Source organism: Schistocerca piceifrons, chromosome 1 (genome assembly GCF_021461385.2).
Source record: "Schistocerca piceifrons isolate TAMUIC-IGC-003096 chromosome 1, iqSchPice1.1, whole genome shotgun sequence".
Classification (NCBI taxonomy): domain Eukaryota; kingdom Metazoa; phylum Arthropoda; class Insecta; order Orthoptera; family Acrididae; genus Schistocerca; species Schistocerca piceifrons.
This window is the reverse complement of record NC_060138.1, coordinates 70,492,785-70,505,302: the sequence shown is the minus strand read 5'-3', so window position 1 is coordinate 70,505,302 and position 12,518 is coordinate 70,492,785. Positions and strand designations below refer to the sequence as shown.

Sequence of the window (12,518 nt, the reverse complement as noted above, 5' to 3'; positions counted from 1 at the left end):
TGAGTCTACTGTGCCACGGTTTATGTGTGAGCAGGACAGGCTTGTGTTACGAGAAGATTAAAGTTGTGGTGGTCTATCGGCGCTGACAAGTGGTGGCCACGCAAGCCTTGGAAGCTGTGTGTCCAGTACAAGGAGTAATCAAGGGCTACTCTTCGGCAGTAAAATAGTAGCGACTGTTGGGAGCAAACGAAATATGTTTTATTTAGAGACTCTTATACTCTGTTGTTTGACTTGCTAGGAGCAAGAACTGTTTTGCCAAGGATTATTAAAACCAAAAGAGACTATAATGATGTATGTTAAATACTAAGGTTTTCCAGACGGGGTTGATTTGTGAGACTTGAAAGCACATGTGAAACTTGTGTAGCTGTTTTATTGTGAAGAAGAAAATATAATGAAGTTGATATGAAAGTATTCTGAGAGTAATAAATTATTTCAAAAGTAGAGAAGTAGTTCAGTATTATTTCCCTCACCAGCATGAAATCTTTGAAGAAGAAGCGTTGTGAAGATCGACGCAGCCATCTGTCCAGATAAGAAAATTGGCTGCACACAATTCGTAAATCACCCGTGGGATATGTGTGAGTCTTGCACCCCAGTACCACACAGTCTCCGGTCGTCAGGAAAACTTTAGACACTGACAAACTGTGGCCAAGAAACAAATGGACCACCCTGTTGCTGAACACACCACCCAACATGACATCCTACATTTCAATGACTGCTTCACAGCCTGTGCCATATGGATCCTTCCCACCAACACCAGCTTTTCTGAACTGCACAGGTGGGAACTTTCCCTGCAATACATCCTACGTTCCTGTAACCCTCCTGGCCTCAACCTTCATTAGTCACTGTCCTCAGACATCCAGCCCCTTCCCTATTTCCTTTCCAGCACTACACAGCCGTCATTCCACCATCACACTCAGTCTTTTTACTTCTCTCCTTTTCAACAATTCCCACCCCTCTCCCCACCCCCTCCTCACCAAATCTCCCCTGCCCTCCATCTAACCTGCAGCACTTCACTGTATGCCACCTCTACCATACTATCCCTCCCTCTCTGCCCCAGCCTCCTCTTTAACCCCACCCAGTCGCCACTCCCATCAGGCACTGGTGCTGCTGCTCACAGTGTAGTTTCAGTTGCCTGAGACTGCAGTTGTGTGTGTGTCTATGTCTATTGTTGACAAAGGCCTTGATGGCTGAAAGCTGTATTTATGACAGTCTTTTTGTTGTGCCTATCTGCAACTCAGAATCTCTGCTATATGGTGAGTAGCAACTTTCCTTTCCATAATATTGGTAATATCACTATTTGATAGATTTATAGGTGTTTGTGCTCTTATTGTCCAAAAAATCATACCACAGTACTGCCTCAGATAAGAAGTTTGCAATATTATAATATTTTTGACCTGTTTTAGCTTAAGAAAAAGTTAGCTTTGCCAAGCTGTAAATTATCGAGAACATATGTCGTAGCATACTAAATTTCTTGTGAATAGTTTGGATAAGACAAGCACTAGTAACCATCACATGGCGGGTGATAGTCGGTGATATCCCACCACTGTCTGGAGTGTCTCAATACATGCCTTCACAGGTCACTGGGGCTCAGCTTGCGCCGATTGGACAGAATATGGCACCCTGTCCCTCAGGAGGATGTCCAACAATTTATCAATCAATGCCAAGCTGAATAACTGTTTGCATAAGGGCCAGAGGTGGGCCAATGTGCTATTGACTTGCTCAATTTGTGAAGCTCTTTCTTTTGAATAAATCATCCAGTTTTTCTGAAATTGTAATCTTTTTTTGCCTGTACATTTATATCATATCTACTGATTTCTGTCCCATTTGGATAATTTGTTCATTGCCATTATTATTTTTTTGTCTTTGAGTGTATACAGCCTTCATCACTCGAAACTAAATTGAAAATATCAGAAGATGTGTGTCAGCAGTGGATTATTTGCAAAAGAAAAAGGGCCTCTGGAGAACTTTCAAACGCATGTAAAGCTGAAAGCTGTGTCACCTTCCCAAGATTGAGTTATACATCCTTATCCTCAAAATCTGCATTACTTAGAAATGTGTTTAGCTGATGACTTGTGACAAACTGTTCACTATTTAAAACTTCAATCGCTGACCCTATCCAGGCTGTGCCAGCCCTAAAAAATCTGAATGATCGTTGTTTCCAGCTTTAGCATATTGGAGTCCATGGGATTAGCCTCATTTCAAGTCTGAATGTCTGAAAATGGTGTAAGTGTTGCCTTGTTGTTAAATGAATAAAATACACTAAACTAAATCAACAAGATCATACAATGTAAGCTTTTACGGCCAGTACTGTCCTCACTTAAAACTTCCGGGCTGATAGGCCGTGGTCGAAGTATAAAACTGTCTCCTGACGTTTCGTCTCCGACTGTGGGAGACATCCTCGGAGGTAAAGCACCGCTTTACCTCCGAAGATGTCTCCTGCAGTCGGAGACGAAACGTCAGGAGACAGTTTTATACTTCGACCACGGCCTATCAGCCCGGAAGTTTTAAGTAAATCAACAAGCTTCCTTATGTAGGTTACACTTCTTTCCAGCATTATGAAATGGTGTAATGCACGCTTGGTTGTCTTCTCATGATGAAAACGACAAAGTTGTTGTGAAAGCAATTGCTAAGGCATAGTGCAGAGGCAATGGTGTTCTGTGAAACCAAACAATAGTCCAGAAAGCACTGCATTTAGGTATTATTCATTATGTTAGGAAGACTATGATGGGGAATTTGAGTCTGATACAGTTGCAATACACCTTATAGCTAACTTCACAACAGTACTTCAAAGAAAGCAATAAAGGATGTTGGCAAGGCACACAAGAACAGATTTTTTTCCATCTCCATTTGATCTGTGGTACAGGAACTGGCTCATTATTATGGAAGGGAGAACAACCCACAAACAAATGAAGCCTGCACCCCATAATCAAATGTCTGGTGTTACACTTTCTAAAGAGGAGACACTAACTGCTATAGTATTGTCTCAGTATCATCAGCCACATAATATTATAATGGGCTATGTGAGAGTTTTTGCAGAATCACAGGAAAACTCTTCTAGAAGGGAGAAAGAATTCTGTAACAAATAAATACTCTGTGTTCCTCTCACCCCCCTCCCCTTGTGAACACCTAAGCACTTGTTCCTTCTGTCACACTGACACAATATGTTCTTCATATGCTGTATAGCTTTGTCTGTCTTCTTCTTCTTCAGTTTGCCCACTTAAAAAGGGTGTTTAAACCTGGTTGTTTCCTTGGTGGTTTCTAGCTTCTTACCCTCCCAAAAATCTCTCTCTCTCTCTCTTTTTTAAATTATTTCCCCCTCTGCTGTTCTGACCCTTTGTTGCCATTCTTCCAGTGTTCAATATATTACTCAGCTGTCCCTTGAAATTAAATATACCTCACTTTCTTCGAGTCTCATGCTTTGTGAGCTGTAGCACTAATTTCATTTTTTTTTTTAATATTTCCTTCGTGACATGTTATTTGTTGATATGATGGACAGCAATATAAAACATAGTTTTAACTATTGCAACATATATCTACAGTGCTAAAATGCCGCACTACCATATATCTTTCTGCCATCTCCATGTGGTATTGTTTGTTTATACTTGTCCTGCATTGTCGCAGTATAGGTCTGACGATGGAATTTTTATAATACCAAAAAGAACAGACAATTGCACTGTGGTGAAACCACTGCACCCAGTGTACTTGGTAACACATTTAGCGCACATTGTTTACGCGTCATTCTTCTTAATTTTTACTATTTACAAAGATACTTCTTTTTTTGGACAGCACTACTGTAGACTAGTATGTACTACAAACTTTAAATGTGTTCTTGATTCTGTACCATACATATTTTTTTTAGTGCACTGTCTATCACCCTAACTACAGACCTATCTGATGTGGCAATGCCTGACTGAGGGTTTGAGACTCCTTAGTTTCCAAGTGATTTACTTTCCCTTTGTGTTGTTGTGCATTCTTATTACAACTGTTCCATAATGGTAAATCCTACTCCATTTAAAGCAAGTGAGTGGCTTTTCCTTTGTACATACTCCAGTGTGCTTATGGTAGTTACATTGGAAACATCTCACTACTGTAACCAGTTGGTTTTCCATTTCAGCCTAAAAATATTGGGGCCTATATCAGCCACTCTCACTGTCATTCTTTTTACACTCTATATGCTCCTTTTCATCACACCATTTTTTATTGGCATTTGGTCATCTCCATAGATCCATACAGCATTAAGCCAACACACCAATAACAGAATTTGATGACTCCTTTGTTGTCGTTATGGAGGCTCAATTTCATTGCACTTACAGTTAATTTCTGTATAGCCATGCATGCCACTTGTGAAACAGCTTAATTTTCTAGTGAGTCTGGGGGTTTTTCACACACATTCTCAATGTCTCATCGAGACTAAGGCACTTTCTTCCTATAGTGATATGAGAGTGGTTTGAAAAGTTCTCAGAACGGAATAGAGAAAAAGTACTTACTTCACTGGAACTTTTTTTTATTTTTCAATGTAGTCTCCTTGTAGATTAATGCACTCGGTCCAACAATGTTCCAATTCCTTGATCCCATCTTGAAAATGAGTTTCCTCGAGGCCCGCAAAATAGTTGTCAGCTCTGGCTATCAGTTCTTCGTTTGAAGTGAATCTTCATCCACCAAGAAAAATTTTCAGTTTTGGGAAGAGATGGAAGTCTGATGGAGCTATATCAGGTGAATAGGGTGGGTGTGGCAACAATTCATACCCTAGTTCAAGTAATTTTGCGATGACGGCACATGTGTGCAGGCAAGTATTGTCTTGATGGAAGATGACTTTCTTCCTTGCTAAACCTGGCCTTCTTTCGCGTATCTTTTGTTGAAATTTGTCCAGGAGGTTAGCATAGTATTCTCCAGTAACTGTTTGCCCAGTGGGGAGATAATCTACAAACAGAATCCCCTTCGCATCCCAGAACACTGATGCCATGACCTGTCCCTCCGAAATAATTGTCTTTGCTTTCTTTGGTGGCAGAAAGTGAGCATGTTTCCATTGCTTTGACTGTTGCTTTGTCTCTAGGTTATAGCAGTGCACCCAAGTTTCATCTGTGGTCACAAACTGGTGCAAAAAATCTTGTTCATTTCTCCTAAAACAGGCCAAACATTGTTCCGATATGTCCATTCTCATGCGTTTTTGATCCAGCATCAAGAGTCGAGGCACCCATCTTGCAGATAATTTTTCATTTCTAATTCTTCAGTGGTATACCATTTCAGATGACATCTGGCAAGCATGAGCAATTTCAGTCACTTTCAATCGGCAATCCTCCATGATCAATGTGTGCACTTTTGCAATGATTTCTGGAGTAATGACACATCTTGGCTGCCGGGGCCGAGCGGTTCTGGGTGCTTCAGTCCGGAACCACTGCTGCTACAGTCACAGGTTTGAATCCTGCCTCAGGTGTGGATGTGTGTGATGTCCTTAGGTTAGTTAGGTTTAAGTAGTTCTAAGTCTAGGGGACTGATGACCTCAGATGTGAAGACCTATAGCGCTTACAGCCATTTGAACATCTTGGCCAACCACTGCATGGATCATCATCAATGCCCTCCTGACCAAATTTAAATTCATTTGTCCACTTGGCAACAGTTGATTATGAAGGAGCAGAGTCCCCCAGTATATTCAGGATATCAGCATGAATGTCCTTTGCTTTCATACCTTTCTTTACGAAGTACTTAATCACTGCTCAAATCTCGATTTTTTCCATCTTTGCAAATCACTACGCGGGAACGGCAACAGAGCCACGTCACCACCACAGCTCTCTTCCAAGAGCCCTGACATGGCACGTGTTTACAGGCAACAGTCCAATGTATATCACGTGAACAACTCATTGTGCTAGTCCTGACCACTCGTGGTGATTCTGAGAACTTTTCAAACCACCCTCATAATGCTACTGCTACTGACAACATGATCTGCTCTCCTCCACTTCTTACAATAGTTCGAATCCTGTCATTTGGCCCCCAGGTAAAACAAGGAAGTCAACTAATTTTGTCATTACCTTTAGATTTGACCGACATGTCACTCCATTCACTAATTTGTTTTTTAAGAACCATTTGTACCTCATCTACACTCCTGGAAATGGAAAAAAGAACACATTGACCCCGGTGTGTCAGACCCACCATACTTGCTCCGGACACTGCGAGAGGGCTGTACAAGCAATGATCACACGCACGGCACAGCGGACACACCAGGAACCGCGGTGTTGGCCGTCGAATGGCGCTAGCTGCGCAGCATTTGTGCACCGCCGCCGTCAGTGTCAGCCAGTTTGCCGTGGCATACGGAGCTCCATCGCAGTCTTTAACACTGGTAGCATGCCGCGACAGCGTGGACGTGAACCGTATGTGCAGTTGACGGACTTTGAGCGAGGGCGTATAGTGGGCATGCAGGAGGCCGGGTGGACGTACCGCCGAATTGCTCAACACGTGGGGCGTGAGGTCTCCACAGTACATCGATGTTGTCGCCAGTGGTCGGCGGAAGGTGCACGTGCCCATCGACCTGGGACCGGACCGCAGCGACACACGGATGCACGCCAAGACCGTAGGATCCTACGCAGTGCCGTAGGGGACCGCACCGCCACTTCCCAGCAAATTAGGGACACTGTTGCTCCTGGGGTATCGGTGAGGACCATTCGCAACCGTCTCCATGAAGCTGGGCTACGGTCCCGCACACCGTTAGGCCGTCTTCCGCTCACGCCCCAACATCGTGCAGCCCGCCTCCAGTGGTGTCGCGACAGGCGTGAATGGAGGGACGAATGGAGACGTGTCGTCTTCAGCGATGAGAGTCGCTTCTGCCTTGGTGCCAATGATGGTCGTATGCGTGTTTGGCGCCGTGCAGATGAGCGTGAGCGCCACAATCAGGACTGCATACGACCGAGGCACACAGGTCCAACACCCGGCATCATGGTGTGGGGAGCGATCTCCTACACTGGCCGTACACCACTGGTGATCGTCGAGGGGACACTGAATAGTGCACGGTACATCCAAACCGTCATCGAACCCATCGTTCTACCATTCCTAGACCGGCAAGGGAACTTGCTGTTCCAACAGGACAATGCACGTCCGCATGTATCCCGTGCCACCCAACATGCTCTAGAAGGTGTAAGTCAACTACCCTGGCCAGCAAGATCTCCGGATCTGTCCCCCATTGAGCATGTTTGGGACTGGATGAAGCGTCGTCTCACGCGGTCTGCACGTCCAGCACGAACGCTGGTCCAACTGAGGCGCCAGGTGGAAATGGCATGGCAAGCCGTTCCACAGGACTACATCCAGCATCTCTACGATCGTCTCCATGGGAGAATAGCAGCCTGCATTGCTGCGAAAGGTGGATATACACTGTACTAGTGCCGACATTGTGCATGCTCTGTTGCCTGTGTCTATGTGCCTGTGGTTCTGTCAGTGTGATCATGTGATGTATCTGACCCCAGGAATGTGCAATAAAGTTTCCCCTTCCTGGGACAATGAATTCACGGTGTTCTTATTTCAATTTCCAGGAGTGTATTTTATTCCCCCACATTGCTGTTAGTTCCTCTTGCTTGACTGGGAACATTCAAAGTGCATAATAATGAATGGTTCTTCTGCTGGAACTATTATCCTCAAGCAATTTTTAGACATCTTTCTATTTGCCCAGCTGCTCACTTAGAGCTGCACCCTCACTTCTCCAGTTTTTTGCCTTGATAATTTGAACAAAATTTTGTGCTTCTCTGGCTTGATTAAATCAAAAGCAAAATCATTTTTTTGACAAATTCTCCAAGGTCTTTTTTATTACCAACACTTGAGAGTTATAATAAACACAATTCCTTCATGCTAATCCTACTTCACAATGAACTCATTTCCATGCCAAGAACCATATGAACCAATTTTACTCTGCTGAGTTACAATATTTTCTATTTTTGCTGCCGCTACATGTACGCCGCTGTCCCTTCAGACTGCACCAACCCCATCACTTGCCATAGCTGCTGTAGAGTTTGTGACCCGGCCTCGAACCCTTGGACATCTGCATACCTCCTGCTGCTGATTGTTATCAGTATACTGCTCATCTCAGTCAGGAAACTTGGCTGCCTCCTAGACTGGTGTACCTCTGAAACTACATTACTGGTACTGCTATTCTAGCCTCCTTTCTGCCAGAAAATTGCAAGTTGCCACAACTTCTTGCATGTGTGATAGTTGTAACCAACTTATATATTATACCCCACAACTGCCACAAGATTTATATTTATAGTGAATCTCAAGCCTTATTTGAGTGTTGTCTACAACTGAAGAACACAGTTTTGTGTTATGGAATTCAGATGGGTAACCAAAGTGAGAGATGGATGGAAATTCATGAGGTATCTATTGTGGACTACATGAAAACAGGAAGAATAATTTACTCAAAGTTACATCCAACTTCTGGGTTTGTTTGATGGTTTCATTTGCAGGAAACGGGTCCATTAACTGAGGTGTCTCCACAAGAGTGGCCAAGCCTGCCTACTGAAACTCGTATATACGATACCTGCAGGTACTGTAATCAAGTTTTGTGCTCACAGAATGGTGACAAGAAGTCAGTTTCTCTTTTGTAAGGACTTGTCCATTATTGTACAGACACCTCAGTTAGTGCTGCCATTTCCTGTAACAATCTTTAGAACCAACATAAAAGCCAATTGTGTCTTCTTAGTCAATGTTTCTCACAGTTATCCCCCGACCATCATGGCATCTCTCAGGAATTTCCATCCAGTCAAGTCGAATGGTGGACACTCTTTTAACATGAACCAGTGTTGCTCAATCCCAGGCAATATCAACTGTTGATATGTAACATTATGTGACAAAATATTACAAGAGCAGTATAAAAAAGACAAAAAACCAAGCTGTTTCTTTTTAGGGTTCTGTACGTCAGTAGGTAAAAATGGAACTCTTATAGGATCAATTCATTGTCTGTCCATCCATCCAACTGTTATAAAATCTTTTCATCAGGAATGGGCAGATGATGTATAAGCTGAAATTCATGTCGCATACTAAGGTCTATGGCTCCTTGGTGGCGCAAAAAATTTAAGAGTCGAAGTCAATGCAATCTAAAGATTAATACTTGCAAATTCTCTCATCAAAACCTGTCGGGTATTTCCCATTGAACTAGAATCACGAAATTGGGCAAGAAGCAAGTTTTTACAGTTCAAGCAAGGAGAAAAAATCCAAAAATTGTTAATATGTAATTATATCAAATGAAAAACTATTTTTTGTTATAAGTTATCTATTGCCAAGACTCCTTTTTCTCAGGAACAGTTACACATATCAGGTTGAAATTTATGTCACATACTGGGTCTATGGTTCCTTAGCAATGTAAAACATTTAAGTGTCTACATCACAATGCAATCAAAAGCTGTGGCCATTTACACCACATAATTTGATATCCTGCCAGTATCAATATCAATAACAGGCATAAATAGTTAAAAAACTCAATTCCTGGGATGGATGAACTACTTATATATATATATGATTAACTTAGTAGTCAGAGTCCTACTTGCACTTATCCCATTTTTTCTTTATGTATGTGACAGTAACTGACCACTTACGAGTACAGAAAAAGTAATATGGAAAGTACGATATAGAGGGGATAGGTGGGAGAAAATGAACACTCACAGTTGATACTACTCATTAAAGAGTTTTAGTTTTTCTTTCTAAACACATGTTAACAGATTTAAATATAATAGAAGGAAACATTCCACGTGGGACAAAAATATCTCTAAAAACAAAGATGATGTGACTTACCAAACGAAAGCACCGGCACATCGATAGACACACAAACAAACACAAACATACACACAAAATTCTAGCTTTCGCAACCAACGGTTGCCTCATCAGCAAAGAGGGAAGGAGAGGGAAAGACGAAAGGATTTGGGTTTTAAGGGAGAGGGTAAGGAGTCTTGCCTCTGTATATGTCTGCTTGTGTCTGTATATGTGTGGATGGATATGTGTGTGTGTGTGTGCGAGTGTATACCCGTCCTTTTTCCCCCCCTAAGGTAAGTCTTTCCGCTCCCGGGACTGGAATTACTCCTTACCCTCTCCCTTAAAACCCAAATCCTTTCATCTTTCCCTCTCCTTCCCTCTTTGCTGATGAGGCAACCGTTGGTTGCGAAAGCTAGAATTTTGTGTGTATGTTTGTGTTTGTTTGTGTGTCTATCGACGTGCCAGCGCTTTCGTTTGGCAAGTCACATCATCTTTGTTTTTAGATATGTTTACAGATTTATATTTTTACCAGTAAAGAATTGGAACAATAACTGAATAAAATGAAATTCTGCTGCTTTATTATTTCCTCCTTGTCAGGTACAATATACTGAAATGGTCAACAAAATGTTTAAAATTTATAAATATTTCTGTACATAACTCCTCAGTTTACACATTCTAATTACAAAAATGAACACAAGCTCCTTATAAATTAGTTAGCATTAATGTTCATGAATTTAATAGTGACACATGCCACTGAAATTTTCTTCCCTCCTTTTGTTTACGGCTAGCCTTCTTGCATACCACATGATTTTTGGTTTCTATCTGTTGGAAATAAAATCAGCACTGACTTGAAATGCGGACAATTTTTATTTTGTTGCTTTTTCACAGAAAAGCATTTTTCTGCATTATATTACATGACATAATGGACAGAGGCCGTTACACCAGAACAGCAGCATCTCACAGCAGAAGTTGAGACTTGTCTTCAGACATATACTTTCCAGCAAAGACTATTCTTTAGCTATTTGGGATTATGATTGTTCTGCTGAAATTCTCTGAAATATCTCCATGTCAGTACTGATCAAAAATCATCTGCTGCTACCTTGTTCTTTTCTCGCTCAAGAGCTTCTTTAACTTTACTACTTTTTCCGATACCCAATCGTGGCAGCCCACGATTGAGTCCATCCAGCAAGACACAGGCTTTGCACAGTTCCTGACTTGAAACATATCCACAGCGAGAACACTTGCCAACCTCAGGCATTCGTATGCCTTCACGGACAGAGAGACTTTCACCTGGAAATAATTAAGTTAACACACATTAGTACCCTGAATGGAAAATGTAAAAGAAACTATGAATTCAATTTCAGGATAAAAGTCAAATAATTTTCAAAACAACAAATCAATATTTTACAATTAGCAATATCACTCAGTTGTATTACATTAAAACAAATTAAATGCTTCAAACGTAGATAGCTCAGTTATATGTGATAATAGAGAAAGCAGAATCTTCTTTTCAAAGTAGCAACTTTTTTGAATATTTTGTCTTTTGTTAACATGCACCTATACTCATTCCACATCCCTGGAAGGTTCTACCTCTTGATGGGATCTATGGACCACAATGAATCAATTGATGGATCTGACTGCTGTGTATACGAGGTAAACAGTACACGTATAGTGAAAGTACTTTCTCCTGCTGTCCACATTTCTTTTCTTAGTGTTCTGAAAAATTATAGATACGTAAATAATATAACTTATAATGGCATGCTGGAGTTCATTTTCTGTGACTAAGAAGGGGAGACGATAGATAAAGTAACAATAATTTGAAGGTGAGTGCAGTGAGTATGATATCTAAGGAGTGTTCATTACTGCAGATCACTGAGAAAATTGAGTCTTTTATAAAAAGCATTTGTTTCCTCTCATTCTGATGCCATTTTACTTTATTTTATACCACCATACAATTGTCATACCAACACATAAAATTTCAATGTATTCAATGTACATTAATTCATGAAAATGATCAATAATTGTGGTAATAATTGTACCTAATTTCAAGTTGTGATGAGAGGTATTTGCTAAATTCTGTTCATTACAATAATAATCATATGAGCCACAGATATTTTAGATATTCACACAGAGAATAGAATGAATGGAAGAGGCTTGACAATAAGTGACATCCCTCAGTTCTTCCCGTCAATGGGACAGGGTTTTTAGAAATGTACAGTTCAAACAACCAGAGAATTGAAGAACCTTTTATCGCATACATTTCAGTAATGAAGAGTGAACTAGGAAATTGAGATCTGTTTTAGGACTGCACAATGAAAATTGTTTCCATCACATAATGACAGGAGCTGGGATGAGCAGCCAGAATAAACATTACTGCAACAGAATATGTGAATATTGTCTATCTGTAATTTACATTACCAGCTGTTGGCTCGAGGCCCCTTTTAAGATATGAGAAGTTGTTCAGACTTGGTAAGAGTTTACATGTCTTGCTTGTAGTGACTAACAATTATTTTGGTGTCTATTACAAAAGGAACAAATGGTCTGTGCAGAATTCATTTTTCAGCTGGTAAAATTGTAACTGATACTACTGTTGTGCTTCAGTAACATTAAAGAAATGGTTTTGAATAAACTAAGTTTTCATGATTCATAAATGAGACTAAATGAACAGATACCTTATCATGACCTAACCATTCTCAAATTGAAAAGCAAATCTTCAGCAGGCAATCAATCAAAACTATCATAAGAGCACTGATAAAATTCCTGAAGAAATAAATCTGTTGTGCAGTGCCCACTGG

The 12,518-nt window shown here is 41.0% G+C and overlaps 1 protein-coding gene across 1 annotated transcript in view; it reads right to left on the bottom strand.

The window, feature by feature from the left end:
• Positions 1-10,279: 10,279 nt before the first annotated feature.
• Positions 10,280-12,518, bottom strand: part of LOC124787015 (cytoplasmic tRNA 2-thiolation protein 1) — a 42,000-nt gene continuing 39,761 nt past the window's right edge. The window contains exon 6 of the mRNA XM_047254306.1: positions 10,280-11,013. Coding sequence (XP_047110262.1) covers positions 10,802-11,013 — 212 coding nt within the window. The 3' untranslated portion in view covers positions 10,280-10,801. The remainder of the gene's footprint in view (positions 11,014-12,518) is intronic.